Source organism: Lampetra fluviatilis, chromosome 1 (genome assembly GCF_964198595.1).
Source record: "Lampetra fluviatilis chromosome 1, kcLamFluv1.1, whole genome shotgun sequence".
NCBI classification, from domain to species: domain Eukaryota; kingdom Metazoa; phylum Chordata; class Hyperoartia; order Petromyzontiformes; family Petromyzontidae; genus Lampetra; species Lampetra fluviatilis.
In genome coordinates, this window is record NC_136275.1 from 33,329,990 (window position 1) to 33,357,133 (window position 27,144).

The 27,144-nt window shown below is 44.8% G+C and overlaps 1 protein-coding gene across 3 annotated transcripts in view; it reads left to right on the plus strand.

Moving 5' to 3' along the window:
- Positions 1-27,144, plus strand: part of LOC144934853 (myosin-10-like) — a 110,767-nt gene that overhangs the window by 44,272 nt on the left and 39,351 nt on the right. For 2 of the 3 annotated variants that reach the window (XM_078861080.1, XM_078861089.1), the window contains exons 5-7: positions 12,762-12,789; positions 24,436-24,538; positions 26,035-26,052. In XM_078861080.1, the coding sequence (XP_078717206.1) occupies positions 12,762-12,789; positions 24,436-24,538; positions 26,035-26,052 (149 nt within the window). The remainder of the gene's footprint in view (positions 1-12,761; positions 12,790-24,435; positions 24,539-26,034; positions 26,053-27,144) is intronic. The other variant, XM_078861099.1, reaches the window with a different exon arrangement.

Consider the following 27,144-nt stretch of genomic DNA (forward strand, 5'->3'; position numbering starts at 1 on the left):
GGTCACCGTTGGCCGACGGTGCCGATCCTCGTGGCTCGGGTGTGTGGCGACCTCGCCACTCTCTCTCACCCTTCGCCCTGCGTGGCCTCTCACTTTTCCCAGTCCCCGATCACTCCCGACCGCTTCCGGTTACCCCCCTTATAGACCCTTACCCTCTCCCCCACGTGACGTAACTCCTCCCCCCATGACGTCACTTCCGGGAGGTCGTTTACGCCCGCATTACACCACCCTCCCCCGTAGAGAAAATCCAGCCGACCTCGGCTGAACACAGGCTGAAATTTGTCTGTCGCTATTGGAAGCCTGGCAACGTCCCGGTCCCCTATTTTCGAAGGCGCAGCATCAGAGGCGTCCCGCGATCGTGTCCGCGGCGGGGTAGGAAGGGCTGCGGGCCTCAAAGGTTCCGCAGCCGTGGTAGGCGCACCCCGAGCTGGGTCTGCTTTCCCCTGCCGCGTCACGGCCGGCTCGTCTGTGAAAGGCACAACAGGCGCTCTTGCAAAGTCAGCAGGCACAGGCAAGGGCGAGTCGGCAGCAACAGACCCCGGCAAGGCAACCTCAGGAGATGACGCATCCGGTCGAGGGGCCACGTATGGTTTCAACCGAGATGTATGGACGAACCAGCGCCGAGAACCAAACCGAACACGCGCCGACTGTGGGTTGGGAACCTCGATGAGGCGAACCGGCGCTTGCCATGGCTTATGCAATTTAGGAGAGGTACCTGGCCGCACCTGTGGACAATGGAGCCAGGCCAGGTCCCCCGTTTTCCAAGGGCATTCCCCTTTTGAACGTCGCGCACACCGCTCGTTCCGAGCCTGGGCTTTGGCCGTAGCCATGCGAGCCTCCACCCGCGCCTCAGTGACTCGGCGAACGGTGTCCTGAATGTAATCAGGAAGAGGCTTGACAGGTCCCCTCGCCTCGGTTCCCAACTGTTCATCAATCGGCGGTACGTTTTCACGACCGTACATTAGAAAAAACGGCGAATATCCTGTAGCCGCATGCGGCGTCATCCGGTACGCTGAAAGCACCCCAGGGATATGCATATCCCAATCCGATTGTTTTTCACTAACCGTATGGCACAACATGGCGGACGGGGTCCGATTAAGCCGTTCCACCATACCATCCGTTTGTGGGTGGTAGGGAGATGTCTGTATTTTTTTTGTACCCAGCGCCGCACACACCTCCCCCAACAATTTGGAGGAAAAATTCCGGCCTTGGTCTGTAAGGAGCCTCTCCGGCGCCCCTTTGTCCATGACATACCCAAAAAGAAAGGCGTCCGTGATAGACGCCGCTGACTGGTCAGGCAAAGGCCAGGCCACCGGCCAGCGGGAGAGGTACTCCACCCCTACGAGCAAATATTTATTTCCCCTAGCGGATGGCGGAAAGGGTCCCAAAATATCTAACGCCACCAACTCATTAACTCGAGACACCTGGATGGATTGTATCGGCGGCACATATGGATGTTTAGGCGGCTTACGGCGGGCACAATCGGGACACGCGCGAACGTGCCCGACGACATCCGTCGTCATGCCGTGCCAATAGTAGTCTCGCTGCAGCGTCAATAGCGTCTTCTGCACCCCCAGATGTAAAAGCGTGTCACAATGCAGAGTCATAATCAATTCGTACCGCAATGATGCCGGTACAACCAGACGCCAGCGTTTCTGCATCCCTTCCCTCCACATCAGCAAGCCATCGCGGAGAGCGGTTTCCGGCACGCCGCCCGCACAGAGTCGCCCACTCCCCTTGACAGGCCGCTTACGTAACGTTACCAAGGAATCATCCAACATCTGTTCCTGAATCCACACAGACCTCGGGAGATGTAGAATGCCATCAGCCGGTCCCCCATCAGCCGACCCCGCATCAGCCGGCCCCGGCTCAAGTGGAGCTTCCGGCACTTCGACTGCCAGCGCGACAGGCGGAGGGGTGTGCTGAATCGGGCCACACCTATGCGTCCCCGACGCACATGCGCAAGGGGATCGCTGCGGCAGCCTGGAAAGTGCGTCCGCATTAGCGTGACGCACTCCCTTCCGATGGTGAATTTGGAAGGAAAATTCTTGCAGCGTGTCCAACCATCGCGCCAGCTGGCCGGATGGTTGGTCCATTTTAAGAGCATACTGCAAGGCCGCATGATCCGTGCGAACAATAAACGAACGACCGTACAGATACGGTCGAAATTGGCGGAGAAAAAAAACAATAGCCAAAAGTTCCCTGCGAGTGACACAGTAGCGGCTTTCAGCGGGAGACAAAACCCGGCTACTATACGCGACCACGCGTTCCACACCATCTTTGGACTGAGATAACACCGCCCCAATACCCGTGTCACTCGCGTCCGTATCCAGAATGAAGGGATGCGCAAAATCCGGATAATCCAACGTCGGTGCCGTAGCCAATAGATCGCGTAGGCCTCGAAACGCCGCCTCCTCTGGGGGTCCCCAAGCAAACTTGTGTCCTTTACCCGTCAGGAGATGCAAAGGCCTCGCGATCGTAGCAAAATTTGGAACAAACCTCCGATAATATGAGGCGAACCCCAAAAACCGACGCACATCCCCCACCGTGGCAGGGGTTGGCCAGTCACGGACGCACGCAGTTTTGTCCGGATCCGTGGCCACCCCGTCCGCACTGACGATGTGCCCCAAATAACGCACGGAGTGTTGCAGCAGGTGACATTTCTTGGGCTTAAATTTCAAATTAGCAGAACGCATCCTGGTAAACACGGCCTCCAACCGCGATAAATGCTCGTCAAATGTGCGGCTGAAAACGATAATATCGTCCAAATATATAAGACATGTCTCCCACTGCAACCCCGTTAATACCAACTCCATCAACCTCTGAAAAGTGGCAGGGGCCGCATTCAGCCCCATCGGAAGACAGTTAAATTGAAATAACCCCTGCGGCGTACGGAAAGCAGTCTTTTCTCGTGAGGACTCGTCGAGGGGAAGCTGCCAGAAGCCCGAAGAGAGATCTAGCGTTGAAAAGAACTTCGCCCCCGACAAGGCATCGAGAGAGTCGTCCATACGCGGCAGGGGATACGCATCTGCCACCGACACCTTATTTAATTTACGAAAGTCTACACAAAATCGCAATTTGCCATCTTTTTTCTTGACCAAAACAACAGGTGCGCCCCATGGGCTGTTAGACGGAGATATTATGTCCGCAGCCAACATGTCATCCACTGCCCCTCGAACATGCTCTCGCTCAGCCGGACTCATCCGATGCGAGTTCAACCGAATAGGGGCAGCGTCCCCTGTGTCAATATGATGGTAAAGCAACGAGGTGCGTCCTAAGTCCAAATCATCGGAACTAAACACATCAGAATAGCTCGATAACAATTTACGAATCGCACAACGCTGTTCCCCGGAAAGAGCTGAATTCTCCCCACACAATTCAGCAATCCAGCGGTCATCCACAGCTCCGGGCCCCCGAAACACCCCCAACAACCCCCCGGCCGGACAGATCATCATGAGCTGTAAACGCAGTAGTGGCATGTGCCACAACGGTACCCGCCGGTACACACACGCTTTCGGCACTCGCGTTAGGCACCTGCAAAAACGGCTGCTGGTCTGGCCTAACAATAGTTTGTGCCCCAACCAGCGCCGATCCACCCGTGATGGTGGCGGACGGTGACAACAAAACCCCAATCGCTCCTTGACGAGCAGGTACAGGCTTCCGATAACGCAAAGGAATGAGAATCTGTGAGCCAGGTGGAATATCAACAGACACTTCGGACAACGCCTGCACCTGGCTGACAGGAGCAGGTCGCCCCCAGAGCGACGGCAAAAAGGCAATTTTACGGCCTTCCGGTAATTGAATGCAGTTCTCATTAATTCTAATTAGAATGGGCATTTTGGCCAGAAAATCGGTCCCTAATAAACAAGGAACCGCAAGAGACCTCGAAATTAACACAATTCCCGAGGCCGACACTCCCCCGATAGCAATTGTAGCGTACACCTGGCCCACAATGCCCATCCTACCCCCGTTCGCGGCGACGCAGGAAGCGTAAGCCGGACTCACGGCCTCTGGTGGGATGTTCAAGAGATGGAATATTACATCCGAAATAATGGTCGCGGACGCTCCGGAATCTACCAAAATCCGTACGTCCACCCCTTGTATCGACCCAGGTACGGTGGACGAACCGGTAGCGGCCGCGATGACCCGCCGAGCCAACTTACGCCACTGCGTTACCGAACGACAAGGCACAGTCAATGGTCTCCCGTTATTAAAAACACCCGGATCGCATGACAACGGTGATGAGTGAGGTGTCAAGCCTTGGCGGGTGTCTGGTGCTTACCGACTTGCCTGTGCTGGCGAATCCTTCCTTGGAGCGGCCGCTGTCGAGGCCTCCTGCTGGGGCGGACCCGGGACGCGGGCCCAGCAGTCCCTGGCATAATGGCCCTTACGCCCGCAGCGGAAGCAGTCGATGTTGTTGCGCCTTGCTGCGGGCGCCCCGTCCCGACGCGGCCGTGTCGGCGGCGCAGCCCGCGGCTCCGGCCACGGAGCAGCGGCAGCCGACAGCTCCTGCGGGCTCCTGTCGTCCGGCACATAAACAGCTTTCTTGGGGTCCCAACCCACGGCTCCCCCTTCGACGATGGGCCCACCCGTCCACGCCGTAACCTGCTTCCACCGGCGCAGGTTGAACTGGGCGTCCAGACATTTAGCCGCAGCCCGGGATGTGAGCTTCTCGTGACCTCACACCGGCATGGGAATGCCGAGATCCCGGGACAACTCCAACATCTTCCCCAGGATGAGAGGTTCCAACAGGTCAGGCTCCATCTCCGGGTATGCGGCCATTGCCAGCTCCAGTACCGCGCCCCTATACGCCACCGGAGACTCCTCGGGTGCGCGTTGTCGTTGCACAAACCGGCGATGAGCATCATCCGGCGGCTCGTAAGCGTCTGCCATTTTGTCGAACACACCACGCAATGTTTTCTTCTTCGTGGCTTTTATAGAGCGAAAGAATCTAACGGACTCATCATCAAGGAGAGTCGGAAGAACTTCTAATGCCTCGGCGTCAGTCCACCTCGCCGAGCACACCACTGCCAAAAATCAGCAGGCGAACGCACTCCAATCGCCCCCGATGGAGAATTCCTTGACAGTCGTTAGGTGACGACTGCGACGCCTTGGCGCGTTCCCTGCAGCCGCTGACTCTTCCGGTGGCATGTTCAACATGGCGTCACAGCGTGGCGTCGACAAGATGGCGGCCTTCCGTCGCGGAGAGCCCAAAATGGCGGCTTCCCGCCTTTCGTCGTGCGCCACGCCCAAGATGGCGTCTTCATGCTGCGTGGCTGATGGCGGCGACATTGAAGACAACCTGGGCTCCTGCGGACCACCAACATCGCCTTCCGACGCCGTCCTCGGCATAACGAGCGCACACAACTGTGCAAGCACGTTCTTGAGAGTTTCAAGTTGCTCCGCCATCTGACTCCATCTCAAATCCGCGTCCTTTGGTGCAGACTGGTCCGCCGACGCGGCGACATCTTGGACCCCTGGACCCGCACTCGTCCCAGCACGGATCTCCTCCTCTGCCGGAGTCGGGTCCACCGCAGGAGGAAGGTCATCGTCGTCGGAAGATGAAGCCGATGCCGGAGACGGAATATTCTTTTTTCTCAGTTGTTTAGCCATACCGTTCCACTTTGACACAAGTGTAATAAAAGACTCGGACGCTTCTCTCTGTCCTGTGTCCTTTATTTGGGTTCGATCTCTTTTCCTCACGGTACTCCCCTATAAACTCTCCACTCTGCAGCCCCAGGCTGCTGTCGCTCACGTAGCCCAAACTTCCTCCTAGCAGCCCCGCCACTGTCACGTCGTGCAGACCCCTGCTGCCGACTCCTCCCTTGCAGACCCGCTGCTCTCTGCAGCCTCCTCGCTGCTCCTCCTGCCCCGGGGTCGGTCACCATTGGCCGACGGTGCCGATCCTCGTGGCTCGGGTGTGTGGCGACCTCGCCACTCTCTCTCACCCTTCGCCCTGCGTGGCCTCTCACTTTTCCCAATCCCCGATCACTCCCGACTGCTTCCGGTTACCCCCCTTATAGACCCTTACCCTCTCCCCCACGTGACGTAACTCCTCCCCCCATGACGTCACTTCCGGGAGGTCGTTTACGCCCGCATTACATTAGTATGAAATGCTAGTATTGAACAGTGTTGTAAATTCTTATTTAAAACAAAACTCCGCATTGATATGGAGGGGACCACACCACAGATCCTGTAATCCGTGGCACACTGCGGATATGATGGAGGAAGGAGCCGCTCAATTCCCTTAATCCACAACAAATTGACTGATTACAGGGGAAGCACTGCATATGGCTACCAGATAAATGTATCTACTATAAATTCACAGATTAATGTGTTACGAGTTCTTCTGACACAAATGGCACCGATATGCGTGGCTCTCTTAAAGTATTTTTCAATATTTTATACTTAATATCCAAGACTAATACACTTTTAAAAATGCATCCTAAATAAAACACTTGAGCGCGGCTATTCTGTCCAAAACGTAAAAATGCAAAATTCAACAAAACATCGGTAAACAAAATAAAAAAATGTAAACCATTACCTTTGCTTTCTCTGCAGTGCCACTCCTGCAGCTCCGTGCAAAGTCCCGCACACTTATCCAGATTGCATTTGGCTTCCCCCAAACGTTTTCAGTCCACCGCAGCGTGATACGTGTACGCCAGGCTTAGAGCCCAACTAAGGCATCCTAAAATATGTATAATTCTCAAGAGTAGTCAGTAATGTCCCAAATTTGCATACTTGGCAGTCTCATTCTATTCCATTCATACCTATAAGCAATATGTTAAAGAGCTAAGTGGCAATGTTGAGGTCTGCTCGTCACGAGAGGGCTTCAGGAGAGATTTTGTATAGTTTTTACTATTCCTCCGTCGAAGGAGCGCAGACTGCAATGGTTTAATGTGTCGTTAAATGAACGAGCACAAAATGTGTTAACGTATATTCTGTGTAACGTGTGTAAAGTAATGTATCAATGTGTGAAGTAAAGAAAAAATGTAAGTCTCCTGCAAAAGTTATTACAAAATTATTTATTCAAATCAAGCATGTACAGTTAAAAAAATGACATTTCCATATTTTATTATAGAAAGTGTCTCCTTTAATTAAGTTCACAATTAATAATGTGAGTTTTAGTTAATTGAGGGTAGGCCATTGTATCCCTCTTGTTACCTCATGAGAATTTGGCAAATTTTGAAAGTATTTTTTGTTTACTAAATTGTGACAAATGTTTAACTAATGAATTTTAATAGCCGTGTTTCCTGCCAAGGTCATTATCACTTATTCGGAGCAATGACTGTTCTCTTGGCTAAACTGCCTGAAGGCAGTAGGTGCATGCATTATGAATACAGCACAGTATAATAATTGAATTCGGTAAATAAATTTGAATTCATATATTCACCTTTAACACATTTGTTGTGATTATTTATTGATTTACATAAACTGTAATCTCTTAAAATAAAATACATAGGAGTTTACGTTAACATTAGTGTGTTTATTGGTCTATGGACATGTTCATACGTTTTTTTCATCTACTTGTGTGTTCAATTACATGCACTGCATTTACTGAAGCTCTTGGGGCTAGTAGTTAAGAAATTAGTTGGCAATTATTTTATGGTTATTTGACATAATAAACATTATTTTAAGCCCTTTTTCAGTCAACTGCTAGTTAAAAGCATCCTCACGCCGTTTCGGTCATTGAGGTTGTTTCATTATACTTCATCATTTTGGCAAGTGTGGTTTGTCCAAGGGGAACCCAGGAATGATTCAGATATCCCTTGCCGCTGATCTTAGCCATGGCCGGGATTCAACCTCCGGCTGTCAGGTTAATAGCGCAGTGTTCTAACGACTACTCCAGAGTTAGTATTTTACTCCAATATATTGCATAATACTCCGCAAAATTATTCAACACGAAAAGCCAAAGGCCGCCGAACAAGATTAATATTCTGTTTTAGGTGAGCCAAGAGTTTGGTCTGGAATAATTTGAGCTTTCCGCTTTGGGTGAGTCGAAGGTTTTATCATCAGAGGTGGTTTTATACTGGATATCAAATACATTTTTGTATAGGATGGTACGAGGCTTTTGTTTTGGATGAGACAAGGGTTTTATAAACAAATGCACAACGTTTCTGTCATGGATATGTCATTGTAGCAGGTCATTGTCACCAGAGACACCACTATCCCAATAAACTACCATATTACCAGCTCAAGAAATTTAATTAAGCACATTATTGATCAACTAGAGTTTACATCCAGTAGTGTCAAAGCAGATCTAATTAACATGTTAATTTAGAATGTTGCAGTGGAATGGTTGGTACTACGCCATGAACATTGCCAACAGAGTTAAATTCCCAGCTACAAATAACTTCAGTGGTCTGCGATCTGAACCAGTCTGGAACCCGCACCTCACCACCACCTTCAACCTACACTGACCAGGGGATTGTGGTTTAGTCAAATAATCCCTACGACTCGCATCACATAGGTAGGTCCTCATGCAGCAGTCCCATTGACAGCAGTGCTATGCATGTTCTGTAATTTCTACGGTTCTCGATATATCCTCGTTTGTTTTCCCTTGTAACCTCACTATCAATCTACATTTCTGCAACGTCAAGTGAAATATGTAGTGGGCGCTGCTAACATGGCCTAGCGGTAGGACCAGTACTCTTTTTTGCAGAGGGTCACGGCTCGAATCGAGCAAACCTCGCCGTGATTAGTACTGCTGGTGTGAAAACCATCATGCGCGTGTCGTCTGCTTCACGGTCGACTAAAGATTCCCCAATGTCGTAAGAGTCAGCTGGTGTTGGGGTTCCACGATTATTCAATAGGGACTATACTTCGCAATCATGTCCCCCTACTGGCGGACTAATTCCCCAGGTCACTCTTGCAAATGAGACTTAGACTGCTCTCTTGAGTTCTAACCTGGCTAAACAAAAAGTCAACTAGTGCATTATTCAGGACTACACAACATTTTGCCACACCGAATGGCATGGTGCCCATTGCAGCGCTTAACAGATGGCAATGCCCTGCACAAACTGCAATGTTGTATTAACTGATATGCAGGTTTTCGATTTGTGTTACGAAATGGACACGCTGTACAATAATACAGTGGTCGCCATGGAGACCATGTCAACTTGTACACCACGCCTGGGGCAGAGGGTGTGGCAGGAGCTTGTGAAGGGTGCCTGGGAAAATGAGAGACGTCTTGGTTTAAGGCTCCTATATTAACCAGCACCTGCAGGGTCAACAGTCGTGGGTGTCAGCATGAAGGATACCATGGGAAGATTTAAATATACTGTACTGTACTCCGCGACTAGCGTCAGTGAAACTTCTCTTATTTGTGCCACTTATTATATTGAGCTTCCAATTATCTGCACCCCTGAATACATCCACGATTTGCTAGGGAGGATAGAGTTGGCACCTCTAAAGTTACAAAAATTTTAGAAATATTATGGGAACAACATCTCACAATGCCAAAAGATTGCAAAAATGTAGTTACGTATTATTAAGCAACTCACAAACCAGGAGGATTTACACAGTTTCCAGGACAGCTACCTCAAAAAGGACGCGTGGAAACGCTTGCAGAGTAGTAACCCAAAAGTGGCAGCAAATTCTTGATACTATCTGTGGATAGGGATTCTCCTGGAAGTGCAGAATTCATAGCGTCATCCGTAGCTTTCCATGGACTAGAGAAGTCATCTTCTTGGTTTTTTCGGTAAAGTCACGTAGAAGGGAAGTAATAAAATAATAAAAATAAAACATAAAATTAAACAATTCTCACTAGAGAAGTCATCTCGAAGTGGTAGCAATGAATAATATTATCGGCTTAAATTTCAAGATTGTCGCGTGGATAACTGGAGTAATTTTGACAGATAAACTTGGGCAATAGGATCTGCCAATAGCGCCCCCCCCCCCTCATCATTGCGGATAATAGCCGGACTCATACAAGTTCATTAACCATTAATCAGCTTCTGGACCTGCAAATAATAAGTCCACTTTAGATTGCCATTTATATATAAAAAGTAAAAAATACATCTGTGAAGCGTTAGTCATACCCTTAAGCATTTTGGTCAAATACTCTGTGTTAAGAAACTTGCAGTGTTGTTTTCGCTTCAAGGATGCTTTAGCCAAGCTGAATGTCCCTTTGCTGTGGAGTGTTTGTGTAATGTAGTCTTGTGTAAACAAAACAAAGACTGCGTCAGCACAAGCTTTTGCCAGCTATTGTCCTTGGACATCTTTTAGGAATTAGGGGCTCTGTGTGAACGCGTTTGTGCTTGTTCCTGCGTGTAGGTTGTTTTTGTAGTGGACAACTGCTTGGTGGTGTTGTAGCTCCGGTCCGTACACTGCACCACAATCATGAAGACCCTAGTTCGATCCCTACCCATGATGCACAACACCAGTGTCTGTCGAAGGCAAGGTTAAGAGGTCATCACAGCTAATGCTTGTTGATACCACCACCCCTTACCGTCGCATCCTTCATTCTGGCAGATCTCATAGCTGATGCACAAACTCCACACAGGCTTGCACAGTGTGCTTTTGCAATATGCCACAGTGTGGCGTTTAGGTCTTCCCCCTAGGTTTTATTACAGAAGAGTTATATGCTGTCTTGGCAGGGAGGGGTGGGGTTGACTGAACTGCAGACGTTCACGATAAACCAGCTGCTTTCATGTTTCGGCTCCTGGTCTCACTTAAATGTGTGCCTGGGGCTCACATGACACCCAATGCTCTCACTATTGATGTGTGCACATGCAAGCATGCATGCAAACAGAAAAAAATATAGCGAGAGATAACGACACTGCAAAGTTAAAGTCATTTGATTGTTTGTAAATTTTCTCGGGCTTTGTAAAAAATACATTACAAAAGTCTGTGTGACTACATTTGAGGATTGTAGCCTTGGTCTTGTAAAACACAGTTTTAGACTAATGGCAGTCATTGATAAGCTGAAGACAGCTTAATAAAAATGAATATGCTGTCACTGAGAATAAAGGAAGATGTCCATTTGGGCCAGTTGGCCATGTTCACGAATTTTATGGGTTTACAGAGAATCTTAAATATTCTTCGTATTAATTGTTCACATAGTGGTGATCAGTATATTGATCCCAGTGAGATGATGGACAGAGCTACTCCTGAGTTATTTAAATACATGATCTTCCCACTGCGAGCCAAGTGCTCTAACCACAACACTAACCGGCATAAAAAGGCAATAACATGAAAAATAATATGCGTAGCAATAAACTACTTATAATCATTTACATATATTTTTTTTTACACTGGTAAGAAACATTCAGCCGTAAGCTGTCTTACACGAATGACCTGCAGAGCTAATAAACAACGTTCAATGCACTACTGAAAGAAGGTCTCCCCATGCCCTGTCATTCATTGGGTGGCTTGACCATAGGTTTGTAAAAGATTGGTTCAGATGTCACCCGCCAATGATGTTAGCTATCACAGGGGTATTGCACCGGTAGCTGGGTCCAAAATCCAGTGTTCTAACTAACACTGCCGCACCTTACAATCCGTCCATTGTTCTCGTAATATTCCATTACAAGTGAGACAGGAAAAAATAAGAAACAATTCAAATTAGATTGTAAACACATTTTCCGGAGACAAATTGCGACCCTGAATTGTGATAATTCATCCAAATTCTGGCATTTGGGGATGGATCTGTTACATGTCTACTAACAAACTTTCTGATATGCAAGCTACACAAGTTTTAGATTGTATAAATTGAATATTTCCAATGCTCTGATATAGCACATGTTTAAAAGGTTATTGTAATACAATTGACTTTGGGCTTTCTTTAATGTATCTAAGTTACATGTGTTGATTAAACAAGGCTTCGGTTTTAGCTAAACCTCTCACTGTCAAGGTGTGACCTCGTGAACCAATGCCACCAGGAGCCTTAATATCACGAGCACAAGGAACCAATCAATGTAGAACTTTGAATATTGATTTTTTAAAATGTATATTTTTACAATGTTTTGTTTTGTCTTGCCTTGTATAAAGAGCTGTAAATGTAAACATGTACACACGTGTATAACACTTCGACTTAATGTGAACACCGCAGTAGCAGATTTTGTTTTGGGCCATGAATCTCGACGCAGACAAATTCGCTCACTCTCACGAACCCACAAAGTTTGCGCCATAGCTGACAATAAATAATGTTTAAAACTTTAAAATAAACATTCGCACGCACGCTTATGTGAATGTACATACACGCGCACACAATGAACATATGCAATGTCCACTGTCAACGTAAAACAAACAAACCGATAAATGGCTGTTGAAAATTGTCTACTTGTAAATGGGGCTGTTTGAAGTTTTAGAGCAGTTGCGTGAATGAAACCTTATGGCGGTACTCCCCCGGGGTACCATAGTACCCCGGCTCTCGCATAATGTCCGTGATGCAGTAATTCAACGTCAGTTGATGGTCGGCGATGCGGCAATCGACTCATCTCGACGAGCTGTACACGATGCACTATTCAAAGTTAAATTTTTTGATAGCGGATTTTTTATGCTGATGTTCGGCGTTTCGACATCGTAGAGTAGCACGGATTTCGGATTGATTGGTACCTCAGTCGCGGAGTGAAGTACACCCCTGGAGAAAATAGTGTCCCAGAAATGAAATATTTAATTGCCTCGGCCAGTTTGTATTATTTGGTACCCCGGGGTACCGCCATAAGGCAATAATTGCGCATTTTTTTTGCTGATTTTGTTGGAAGAAAGCGACGGACGACATTCTCACAGGAGTGTATGTGCGTGTCTGTGTATTCCAGATCGTGAAGACCAGTCAATCCTGTGCACGTAAGTATGAAACCATGTCAATCATTTTCTAATTAATCACGTGCCCTTAACCCCTATCACAAGGGAATGTTGTTGATGCAAGCTGAGTAAATCAACTCCATATGAAAGAAGAAAATAAGCAAAGAAAAATATGTAGTCTGTCTCTCCATGTGAGCAGGCATGAAAAAATACGATTTAATGTAAAAAATGTTGCCTTTTTAAAGGCAGCTGTCTTTAACAATCAACGCACCTGTCACTGGACTATTATGTTCAGAAAGCTTTGAACGTTACCCCCCCAGCACCCCACATTGTATGCATGGATATTCTCCAGACACTGGTTTCCTCCCACACGCCAAACACTCATTAATTAAATTGCCCAAACATGTCAAATCAGGACCCCTCCTGAACAAAGCTAGAGATGCCCGTGAGGGTTTTCTCCGTAAATTGATGATTTTATTCGTACTGCTGCTACTTGCTTACTCCTGTGGCAATTGCTGAATTGCCATGTGATCTAAAGTCGACATTAAAGACCGTGTTTTGCATTGCAATTCACGAGAGAGCCACAGGACGAGTGGAACTGTGGTGATAGCAGAGCAAGCTATGACACATACATGAGGAAGAGGAGCTTCTTCAATCCACCTTGCCCCTTTCTATCAGAAAGGTTGTACAATTATTACTTGTTGAACCTGTTGCGTTATTGCATGCACACTTCTAAATTATCCAGTGATGTTTGTGCATTGGTGTTTTTTCTGTTAAGCTTCTAACCCAAAAAACCTCTTATGGATAATATTCGTTGTGAAAGCCTACGTGTTAAACAAACTTAATCTAGTTTGGTATCCTGGAGATTATAGGCAGAATTCTTGTGTGTGTGCGTCGGAATGTATGTATGTGTGTGTGCGTCGGAATGTGTGTGTGTGTGCGTAACCATATTTAAGTAAAATAATATCGGAATAAGTTAATGTGTGTGTGTGTGCGGTAGTGTAGCGGTTAGCGCGCTGCACTACGAACCTGGCGACCCGGGTTCGATTCCCGCTCACGGCAAACACCAGTGACGATTATCTGAACCGGTCCTGGGCCTCCCCTAGGTCGACTCAGCCTCAAATGATTACCTGGTGCGGTGTGTAAACATTGCCGCTAGGGAGACAAAGGCGACCGGGCGTGGTGCTGGCCACCCAACCCCTCGTGTACCGTTCCGGCCTTCATAGGTGCTTGCTAACAGCACTTGCCCCTACAGTCTGTTAAGGCTATACGGGGGATCTTTATCTTTGTAACCATGTCTGCCAGTGAGCTGTGTCACAGTGGGTGAGGGTGTGCTCCTCTACGATCCCAGCATATCTGGGTTCTATTCTCTCTTGTGGCACACATCACCAGTGATAGTTAGCTTCATAACACTAGATCTGGGCCCTCTGTTCGGGGCGTTTTTGATAATTCTCCACAATTTACTGAGTCAATGTTGCCGGGATTGAACTGTTGACACTCCCAATATAATTGTGATTTGGCCTTATGGAGCTGCGCCTCCTGTTGAATTGAGCGAATAAACAATTTTGTGTGGGTTTATATTTGGCATGTATTCATTGGTGACTTGGCTGAGGCCATCAAACTCACTATAGTTTAATCATGGATGGCTGGTCATGTGCATTTCAGCTTAATAATACAAATCAACTGTCAATAATGATAAAATAGTTTTTATCTCCCTTCAATTTCAGTTAAATTACGCATTGCTTCTTTAGCGCCACCTTGTGTGAGAGCCCGAGGCCCTGTGCATAGTCGGCATTGGTTCTTTAAAAATATGAAAAGAATTTAAGGTTATTTCACAGGCTATGAATCTCACCATCTTTCCATTCTTAAATGAGCGATGGGGCCGCACTCATTCCTTTTGGTGGCCCTGAGGCAGCAGTGAAAAAGTACTCGCTTTAGCTACTGTGGAAGGATGATTGGCTCAGTCATTCCCAAATGGGATTAGAACTCGCGACCATCAAAATTTTCAATAGTGCTTTACTCAGTCATGTTAAAAGCACCTGGACCTTTTTTTGGGGCATTTAAACAACATGTGCTGTTTTTTTAAGGTGATATTAAAGACCCAATTCTCTACATTTAATCCCAATTTACAATTCAAATTATTATGCTTGTTTACCCAGGAAAACTTCACTGTCTCATGACTCTCTTTCAGGAGGGTCCTGCTAAGTTTTCACAGTCAGGGCGATTATTGCTATGTGCAGTATATTTAAAATGAATACTTAGCAGTAATTTGGCAAATTTGCACCATAAACTTTGACTATCAATAGTGGACCAATGTCTACTGCCGTCAGAGCTTAAACTAGAGCAATACCTACACATTCTTTTTTAAGAAGAACTGTTTCTAAAGATAACAAAGATCCCCTGCATTTCCTTGCATATTGCCTTAACAGACTGTTGGGGCAAGCGCCTTTAGTGAGCACCTATTAAGGCTGACATGTTTTACAACGGCCGGTGTGTCGGGCAGCAATCCAGGCGCTCTTGTCTCCCCAGTGTTGATATTCACACATGTCATTGGGTACGCATTTATATTTGAGTTGGCTTCGGGGAGACATGGGAAGGTTCGTTCATATCATGTTCCGCTGATGTTGTGCTTGGCTAGAAATTAATCCCATTTCACTGGAATCTTAGCACGTTGCACAGCCACTCCCCACACTCCACACCCACACACTCGCATCCACCCACCCACCCACTCACCCACACACTTGCACACATCATTCTCTCCTGCATGTCCTTGCTTGCTTTTTCAGTAGCACAAGCCCCTCCCGAGTGCATGCCCTATGCCTTACATGGGCATATTGTGGGCTCTAAGAATGGGCCCATGCATAATGGTGGGTGGATGAGGGTGGGGGTGCCTGAGTGCATGCATGCGTGTATATGTGTGCGACGGGGTGGGTGGGGGAATGAATGGGGCAGTGAGCTCAACAGAGGCTCATTCCATTTCCCACTAATAACTTGCAGACGCGGTCTCTTCTGTCGAAGCTTAACTCGCTGTTGTATGGATAAAGCAATAAATAACGCTCGACTTTATGTAAACATGTGGCTGGGATACAGCTCAGTCAATGGAGTTCCAAGAACCCCCCCCCCCCCAGTCGATAGATCACGAGTACAAATCCCAGCCAGGGTCGACTTGGCCCATGAATTCCTCCTGGATCCGTAAAATGAGCACAACCTCATGAGGCTGCACCAGTTCGCAATCAACAACAGTTTTTGGTGAGGCCAGACTCCCAATTTCTGAGGGTAACACCAACAATGTGGAAGATTACTAAAACACTAGGATTCTTAAAGTGTTTAAATGCAAGTGCATCTCAAGATGCTGTACTAAATAGAAGCAGATACATGTGCATTGAAATCGTTTTTTGGGGAAAAGTAATTGTTAAAAGATGTCTCATTTGCACAGAGGGAGAGAGTGAAATGTGTAATGCAGGAAATGAAAGACGTCGGTCGCATAGGGTACGTGTGAAGATGCTCCATAAGGAGATACATTTGTAGGTAGATGAGGAATCTCTTGAAGGGAATCAGCAGCGCAGTCAACAATAGGAAATATATTCCAGACTGAGCACCAGCAAAGAAGAAGCAACCTCCCATTGAGTGGAGGTTGATGGCCAGCTTTGACAAAATGCATTGGTTGCTGGAGCAAGAGAGCATCCCAGGGAGTAGTTTGACAGACCCCCTGTTTCGTAATCTAAGCGTGTACCTATCAAGGCTACACCGGCTTGCGAAGGAGTGGTAAGGCCGGAAAATGTTTCAATGGTTGCCATTTTAGGCCGAGTACACCTCGAGCAATTTCAGTGGTCGGCTACAGATATTAGTTTCCACTGGCATTGTGCATCACGGCGAGACATCAAATCCTGACAGTTGGAGTCTATCACTATCTTAACCACTTAAAGGCAAAGACAAAAATACCCACTTTAGCTTCAGGCTACATGGTCAAGTTCTGTTGATCAATTCCAGGAAATGCACAACATGTAGCAAGTGGAACCAGAGCCACATCTGGACCTGTCCTTAGGTGAACTCTCCTTCAACGAAGTAATACCTGGTGTGATGTATAGACATATTCTTAGGTTTTTTCGGTAAAGTCACGTAGGTAAAAAATTAAAATTAATAAAAGTAAAATAAAAATAAATAAAAATCACGACGTTTCGGAGGCAATACAAGCTTCCGTCTTCAGGTGGAACCGTCACAACACGATAGCTGTATCAAGTGCTGTGACGGTTCCACCTGAAGACGGAAGCTTGTGTTGCCTCCGAAACGTCGTGATTTTTATTTTATTTTACTTTTATTAATAAATAAAATTTACCTACGTGACTTTACCGAAAAAACCTAAGAATATGAATCCTTGCAGTCACGAAAGCTTCAAATCTAGAATAAATGTATAGACATCAGTACTAGGGAGACAAAGATGGCGAGACATGGTGTGCCGGCCACACTTTTTATAGGGACTCTTAACACAAAGACAATTGTGCCCTGATTAGAGTTTTAGATTGCAGAGGCAAGTGCAGTTGGCAAATACCTATGAAGGTTGGCACAACATTTACAAAGAGGCGTTGATGTTTTATCCACACCTGGCTACTTGTGTCTTCCTAGTGCCTATGCTTACACACTACTTAGAGTACATAGTTTAAGCCGGGAAGACCCCGTGAGACCCATGAGAGGTTGAGTTGGCACTGATGTTATCTATGGCCAGGAATCCAACCCAAGTTGCCAGGATCGTTGAGCAGTGGGCTATCTGCCACACCATCGCCAGCATGCATATGTGTACCCACCACTTCCCACACACACACAGACAAAGATCTCCCGTATACCCTTAACAGAGTGTTGAGGCAAGTGCTTTTACTAAGCACTTATTAAGGCTTTTATGGTGCATGAGGGGTTGGTGTGGTCACCACCACACACGGCCGACTTTGCCCCCCCTGTACTGATGATGACAAACTGCATCAGGTACGGATTTAAGGCTGAGTTGACCGAGAGGGGGTCCAGAAACAGTTTGGACATTTGTCCTCTAATGTTTAGCTATGAGCAGGCATTGAACTCGGGTCACCCGGTTTGTAGCACAGTGCGCTAACCATTACACTCCTGTTTTTCATGAGACAAACATGTGTTGGGGCAAGGGCGGTTAGGGTGCGCGCACACTTTTGTTTCCTTGAGTGAGGAAATAAGCTCCGTGTGAGACCTCACAGCGGTGACATTTTCTCTTGCCACATGGCTGTTTTTAAAAGCTGATGCAAGCAAAAAATGTCTCCCTGAGCAAAGCAGCATTAGCGGTAATGGATACTTTTCAGCAGAATTGAACAATGTTTATTTTATTCAGTGTTCATATATTTTCATGAAATCATCGTTGATGGAGCTGAAACTATAAAACAAATGATAATTGAGAGCCTGGTTTAATCACGGTCCGGCTGGATATGAACACAGGATCACAGTTGTGCTGGCTCTGTGCTCTAACATGGCCATTGAGATAAGTGAGACAACCATTCTCGGTTCAGCAATGCATATTAAGGTATCCAAAGCAGAAACTAAATCTTCACTTGTATTGAAACTGAAATATGGAGACCTCGATAATCAATTATTATCAGTTTAAAATCATCATACAGTAAGGTTAGTCTGTAGCCAAGTGGCTGACTAATGAGGACTGACTAGGACAAAACATGTAATTTTTGCCTGTGCCCAATGCATTGCAGGTTATTTGATGGGAAGATTGAGGAATATCTACACGATTGAACTCTCCTGTTTTAAAATAATATGGATAATACAGTCGAGGAAAAAAATAGGAAAGTACCTAAAATGCTGGGTAGAGCAGTGGTTAGCCAAACCATGCTACAAATTTGGCAACCCGAGTTCAATTCCTAGCCATGGCTAATATTGGTGCTGAATTACAGTACATCTCCTCTCTTCACCAACCTCTTGGGCTTTGTCAATATTTACAGTATCATAAAAATGTATTAAGTTTTCCCACAGCCTTATAAGTAAATTTGTCACTGTTTTGCAATTTGATCTTGGTTACGGTGCATTACATTTTCAAATGAAACTCTATAAGGAAATGTTGGTCGGGATACATTTGACCTAAGTAAGCAAACTAACATTTTATTGCTATCTGCAAGAATTTAATTTTATTCCCCAAAGGGGTTTCTGGAGGATTAAGATTTAAATTATTAATAGCTGGGTGTAGAGGCACACACCTAAAATCCATCTCGATTGAGTGAATTGATCAATCGCATCGGGAAAATGTGCAAGAGACATACCCACTTCTGTCGGGCTGCAAAAATAGGAAGGGAGTACAGAAGGTAGGTTGGAGACCAATCCTTGTGAAGTTATTCATATTATCCTTTGGATTTTCTTAAGGCTCTCCTGCAAAAATTAGGCATGTAACAATTGTATCCATCCCCAGAGATCAGGAATTGTCATGATTCAGTCACAATAGCATTCAAGAATCACCTCTTGTTTGGCTATTTTTACAGGGGAAACCCCTATTCTTATATTTTTATAGTCTTATTTTGTTGTTTCTTCTCGTATGTTCTGTCCCATTTGTTCGTTTTAAAGGATCTTGATAACTCAAATGTTTGGGTAAAGGAGGAATTATTGAATCTAAATCATGGGTTGGTTCATTATAGCATCTCTTTGTAGTTCATGGAATAAAATGAGGACCTCCTTGTGGGAGGTCGTATATGGATGGGCCCCTGCCATGGGAATGTGGAATTTCTAACAGTGGCTGCTGAGATGGTTGCTTACATGATTGCTCGTTTGATGAGGAATACATTGTCTTTTGTTTACGTTGTACGTGGATTTCCTATGTAATGAAGACAACACAAAATGCCCTCTTTGGTGCAGTGTGAAGGGCACGGGTAATATCAGAAGCAATTGATTATAAGCCATTAGAAATCTGTAGCATTCCCAATGAATTTGTTTTCAGTTAGTTGACTATTGAATAGCAGAGCATTCTTTTATTTGTTATGGGCACATAAAAAATAAAAAATAAAATTGTTCATTTTACTTAACAATTTATTTCAAACATGATTTAAACTTTGCTGGTGAAGGAACTTCCCAGGGTTTATTTTGGCTTCAGCATCTTATTGGAATGTTATCCAACCTTGGAGCGGGAGTGGTATGTAGAACGGAAGTGTTTAATGTGTGCTCCCAAAGGATATGGAGAGTAACGTTGCGTTCATTGCAGTTCTTGTGCGTTCACCTTCAGATGCGTCTGTGTGCAAAATCTTACCGTGTACGTATTCGTGTGTTTGGCCACTTGATCTCAAAGTGCACCTAGCCTGGCACATTCAATGGTGATGACACCACTGTATAATAGTGCTATTTGAGCCTGGCTTGGGTCTCTTCTAAATGTATACCAGGTGCAGCCTATAGACATCAGCATTTAAGTGTCAAAGGTGGCTCGGTATGCTGTTGGCCACACTACCCCCTCTTACTACTGTGGCAACCGTAATAGGTGCTTGCTAACAATACAGTACAGTTATCCCCAACTCTAGTTATGCCTTAAAAGGAACCATCTCTATTTTTGAATGTGTATATAAATTTGTACATGAGTTTGTGTGCACGTACAACTTATTTAGCATATGTATGCACAAATGCTTTTGCTAAAGACCAGCGTTGAAATATTTATGTTTCCTTTACTTTGCTTTGAATCCGTTCCAAATATGTAATATTCTCTTTTCACTTTCCCTCCTCCCACGCTCATTATTTATTGATATGAACGATGTTTGCATGAACTAGTCTTGGAAGGGAGCAGCTGCATCAAATATACTGCATATGGACATGTATAATCAGCTGGGGATAATGATGCGATTTAGGCAACATTAAACACCCTTGCAATCAAGACCTTGCGTCAGGCCCCTTAGTCCAAACTACAAATTTCCCAAGCATCCATTATTTTACCGAGTAAAGTAATGTTTTGACCTTGATGTGAAAGCTGTAATTTACAGTGTTGGGGAAAAAAAAAATTTTGTCCTATAAATGATGATGACATGAGTTCTATATTTATCATGGAATGCTTTTACCAAGTCTCAAGACAATTTTTCAGCAAGGTCCTAAGTGCTTCGGATGTTTCGCCAAATCCTTGTTGAGTATTTTTTGCCTATGTAAGAAACAGAAAGTGGGAGTTATCTAAAAACAAGTTTATTTTTTTCGTTTAACCTCCGATTAACATGGTTGGCTATGCACGGTATAAATTAATTTAATATGCATACATACAGGTGAGAACTTAAAAAGCAAGAATAGTCTTCATTTCCAAAAGTAACCTGATTCATTAGTCTGCCAGTTGAGGGGGGGGGGGGTGCAATGATTGCTGTGTGTAGTCCCAATCTAACAATTTCCAGGTTATTTTCTCATTTGGAAAGTTTGGACCCTGATATGGAAATCCTAATCGCCCACTCTTGCAAATTACATCAGGGCATCTCTAATGTCTACTGTGAAGTAGAATATGTATATTACCATGCTTATTACACACGTAATACTAATAATAATCAGGGCGGCCTCTGAATTAGAACTGTCCATTCCTGATCTCCATCTTCTTCACCAGCCTGCACTTGCACTGACCAGAATGGTCCAACAACTCCCATGAATGATAACCACATGGAGAGGCTGTCATCCAGCAGGTGATTATAATAAAGTACTGGACATTTTTCTTTTACAAACTGTGTAAAACTGCGGATGTTAGAGGCATGCCTACAACAAACATCAAATTAACACCATGTATAAATGACATAAAGCCCGCAATTGATTTGGGATTTTAAAGCCAACATGCACAGTATCGGCAGCCTTTGAAGGGCAATGTCGCCTATTACAGCAGGCAATCATTATTGTAGTCGTGAGGTGTTGCCAGCATCTGTGGTGTGCTATGTTCACCGCCTTTAGATGTCGGCACAGAATAACCATTCTTGGGCACTTGCGTTGAGGATAGTTAAAACTGTTCTGCGATGATCTCTAACATACACGAAGCTGGTGTAATGTAGCAGCACATGAGAAACGTCTTGTATTTAATGATTAATCCTAGATTGGATCTGGCTTTTCTGGTTCAGTGTCCTGAAGCAGGCATCCGCTCAGTGAATAACAGCCTCATTTGAAAATGTTGTCCCTTTTCACCACTCAGCTTTTCAATCCAAGTCCTATGAAAAATGTAACATTGTTTATAGAATGCGCCCGCCAGGATTTTGACAGCACTTTGATAACACACATTTTTTTACGTCAAATGAAAAGTCCGTGCCAATTTGTCAAGACAATGGCTATAATGAGTACATGGAGGATTGAACATGTTTTTCGAGCGCAATGTTGCAATACCCTAACATGAACCACATGGTCATTCTTAATGTGAGGGTGGTTCAGGGGGCTAATACTTTGGCAGAGCATTCGGCAGGCAACTATGAGAAACTAAGTTGCGGAGGATGATGGGAAGATCATGGAAGGATAGAATAAGCTACATGGAAGTTTGGAATATAACCTCCCAGGGAAGTGTTGTGTAGATGTGATCAGAGTGGTTGTAATGGCCGAGGTGTATTTGCATAATATAATAGGGCAAGTTACTGAGATGTAATGAAAGTCAACGTGCCAATGTGCCTATAGAAGAACAATTTAATCACTGTCTGTTACTTGCTATGACAAGGAATCGGATATCCTAACATCGATAAAGAAAATGCAATAATCCTGACAAGTGCACAAAATAGTGTGGAGAAGTGTATGCTTTAACAGGACTCATTTTTAGAAGAGATGATGACCAGTGGTCGAAACTATATCTCCTGTGTCAGCCAAAGGAGAGGGAACATGCCCAAGTGGACATCCACTTTGGAAATGGTGCAATGAGATCAGTCCTGAGGCAGGTGCTGGATTGATTGTTAATTTGTAGGACTCAGGGATGGTGACAGATTGGTGACATGGCTGATGATGATGAGTGAGAGGTGTGTGGGTTATGCCTAAGCATTCTATACTAGCCGATACGTTGTATATGTGTTTATACACAAGCCCAAACGTCAAGTAAAGTTCAAGCAGCGAACCATATAGTTACATCTGGGAGCTTCGCTGACTTCTGTACAGAACTGTTATTCTTCAGATGTGTACTCACAACATTTAAATATTGACGTGACCCCATTCAGGAGCTTCACACCCCACTCACGAGCTTGCTTATTTCAGAGCCACGCCACGGCCACATCTGCTACTTGTTCCCCGCTGTCGAGGATGCCGGTGCTCCACTGGCTACAGCGTTCCACACCAGCAGCATTTCACGCTACCCTTTTTTAAATCCTTTATATTGAGTTTGATTGCTTGCTTAGGACCGTGCAAATCTTTCGGTCGTTTTTTTCAACCCACTTCCCGTGATCCAATCGAGCTGACATTTTGCACACAGACTCGTTGTGCGTGACAATGCATTTTCGTGAAAAAAAAATTTTTTCCTAAATTTTACACTGTTTAGGGAAAATGTTTTAAATATTTAATTACCAATTGCTTAATGCTGCCAGACAATCATCTGACCCATAGGTGGCAGCCATCTCAAGCCAGAGGACGAGAGGACTCTAGCCGCCCCGATGCCACGCATATAAAGGATTTAGAGTGAAAAATTTTGTTTTTACGAGTTATACTTGTTTACTGCTTTCCAACCGAAAGTTGAAAGCATTTGTGCATTAGCTCGGTGTTTCCGTAATGAGGAGGGTGACACTATAACTCTCGTGTAAAGATGATGCAATGTGAATGAAACCGAAACATAACATTGTATTTGTTGAGGCCAAATGTATTCAAGGGTTTCTTGAAACTTGGAGAGATAATCTGGAGCAAAAAGGACCACTGTATTTGCGAACATGCAAATGCATTTTGCCCTGACCGCAACCTGTCTGCTTCCACTTTGCTCGTTAAATATTTCTGAGGACAAATGCACGTGGGAAAGAGTAACACAATCCATACCTATCCATGGCCTTCTTATACCTCTCGGAAGCAACTAACTCCCTAAACTTGCAAGCGCGCTTTCTCGTGTGCTATTAATATCTCTTCAGCTAAATATTTTGATTTCCAGAAAATTTTAATTGTTTGTAATTGTGTGGTTTCAAAAAAACGTTATTTGTTTATGATGTAATGTTTGCTCAATTATGTGCCATTTAGTTAAAAGCTCGCACGTGTACATCGACCCATTCATACATGAACACGTGCGTTTGCTGGTACATCCATGTGTACTTGTACACGTGTAGGTATGTTTCACTTCCTCTGTGATATTCCACCATTGCTAAGCAGCTTTAGCCATTGGGTTCTCCCAGCTTAAATAAAAATGCATATGGCTATGTGCATGAATATTTGGAATAGTGGTGTTATGCTTAGTGCTCGGCATGTTACGATGCATTGATTCATATATTGATTCAAATCTCATGCTCATGATAGGTCAGCTCGGCCTTAGAATGAATAGGTCTCTGTGCCCTGATGGTATCATCACTATCACCACCGAAAAAATCGTACGTGGCACTGACCTGTGACACTCTTGTATCTATGTATATTGAATTTCTTTCACACTGTGCATAGCCAACCGTGTTCATCGGAGGTGCAGGGGAAGGACAACGAACTGTATCAGGAATAACGAGAGCTCACTGACATTGATTGGCTGAGCAGACTGGCAAGGTTAATGAGGTGTATTGGTGTGTGTGTGTGTGTCTGTGCGCGTGTGTGCAGAGGCGAGTCTGGTGCAGGTAAAACTGAAAACACTAAGAAGGTGATCCAGTACCTGGCTCATGTCGCCTCTTCGCACAAAGGACGCAAGGATCATGGTGCTCCCGTGAGTCCAACGTTGCACTCGCCCCGAACTGGCATAGATTTTACCACAACTCATCTGACACTCCAAACTCACACCAAGGTTGCTTTAAGCTCAGAGTCGCTTTCGAGCGACTCTGAGCTTGGCTCCGCGCCTCTGAGTTGCGGCCGTTACGTCCGCAAATTTGTGCGAGTTATAAATTGCATTATTATTAATACCAAATTCATCATAACGGTCTCCAAATCCAAACCAGACTCGTTGAAAACTTGCCCAACGTTTAAATAAATATTGCCCTAAAGTCTCCTGATAATTCACCTCAAGCTCTCCCCAGATGTATCCCAGACTATTCCCAATTTACCCAAAAATTCCAACAATTTGGATTGTTTATCAAGCTAAATTTGTCTTGTGTATTTAGAACCAATTTGAAAAGCTTTCCATTGGTCCATCCTCATCACATGGGGTGTGCCGTTCAATTATTGAACACTTACTCCCTCTACAGGATGGTCTATTGAAAATGAAGGGAACTTTTGAGTAAGTGGAAATGTAATGATATGTTAAAGTGAAATCTTGTTCGCCTGTGTTTTCTTGATAGCAGCCACTAGTTTTTGTATTGCACAATGGAGACTAAATAATTTAATGAATTGGCAAACATTAAAAAGGCCTTTTAATCTACATTAAGAATAATCCTGAGACCCTTTTCAATACACTGCTGGATTCACTGCTGGATAAAAAGGCCTCCCTCCCCATAGGATCTCAGTCATTAAGGTTGTTTGACTGTACTTCGTGCCTGTCAGTGCGGATTGGTGAAGGGGGGTTGATTCTGAAATCACTCTCCACTGATGTTAACTGTGGGCATCAATCAAACCTCTATTGAGTTTATTGCGCAATGTGCCACCCATTTAACAACCGTTATTCAAGAGTTAAAATTACATTGTGGGTAACTCATTCCTGCAGCACATCGCGACGTTGAGTAGACATGGATAAAAATGTATATTTAAGTATCTACAGATACTCACAGATACTATCAAATGTGGCTTCACTGGAACCAGAATGATCATCAAATTTGGAAAACGATGACATTTGTTGACCTTTGACCTTTTTTGACATGCACAGAGTTAACCAACATAAAAGATTACAACAAACCCCTTTTGTGTGTTCCCTAGCGGTAAAAGTCTAATTAATTCAACTGATTAGCATTCCTGTTCATTAACTATGCAGTTTCCATTACACTAGTCCTCATCTTTGGATGGGCGTTTGCTCATTCGGAATAACATGTATTGGTCAGGCTAGCAATCTAATGCCATATATCCAAGTTTAAATCGCACCATTCGTTAAGTTCATTTGATGGTTACGGATGATGTTGTTGTTGTTGACGAATTGTGCTAATTTTTATCTTCCAACCCTCCTCCCCATCGCCCACCGCCGCTGACGCCGTTACTTCAAATCTCCGTGTGCCCTGCAATGTGTCGATTCACTTCTCTCAAACCCCCCTCCCCAACAAACCCCCAACGTTGCTGCAGAAAGCGGAGATTTCGTTTGTGAGTAGACCATATGCCCAGTGCTCCTGTGCCGCGGAACACACACACACACCCACCCACCCACACATGCACATTTACCATTTGACAATACCATTAGGTTGGCTTTACCGCAGTGTCGAAGGTTAAGTGCAAAGCAAAAGAAAATACTGAAAAAGCTTTACTTTGTTTCTGATGATAATTGTTCAGTTTGGTCAAGTTAAAGGGTCTGCATACTCTAACGAGTATTAGGATGTTTTTTATCTTATCCGGTGGCTCTGAGTTAGTGATAGAAATTCCATATTCCTGTGATGGTAGTGAGAAGTTTCTCCATGGGATCACTACTTTTGACTTCCAATAAAGTGGTTCTCTTATTGTGAACTCTGGATAAATGATAGGAAGTTCCCCCCCCCCCCACCCATCTAGAAATTGAACTTCTAACCTCCCAGTTTTGAGTTTTCTCTGCAAATGCACATGGGCTGCATATCCAGCAGTAATTATTAATTGTTAATCAGTGGTGTAACTCTTTAATCGATAATTTTAAACTTTCTCGTTGGTAGATCATAAAAACAATGTAAAGTGTTTTAGAGTCCCAATCTCTCAGATTATTGGTTGGATTTTTGGCTTGTGCCATGAGCAAGTTGCAGCATATAGATTGCTGACCTGTTTGGATATGTTTTGATTATCTCATGCTTGGGTGTTCTCCAGATTCTCTAGTTTTCTCCCATGTGCAAAATTAGGCCACAAGGAATTAGACAAACGTAGCGAGCAGCACCCTTCTAAAAAGTAAACGTCATTCTCAGTGAAACTTCCCTGCCTTAAAAACACATAAAAACAGATAATTTAATTTAAAAAAATTATATTTCGTAGTTTTTTGCCCAGAAAATATATTGCAAATGTACGAACATAAAATGAAAAACAGCTTGTCAAACAGTTATAAAAGAATGATATAACCAGGTATTTTGTCGTAAAGCCAACCGATGTGTTATATAACAGCCATACCATCACCACCAGAACTACACCAAACCATTCCATGCATGACTCCATACATGCTTTGCACGATCCGCTTTGCATGCACATTGTTTCATATGGCTTTTCATTGCAACCCCACACAGC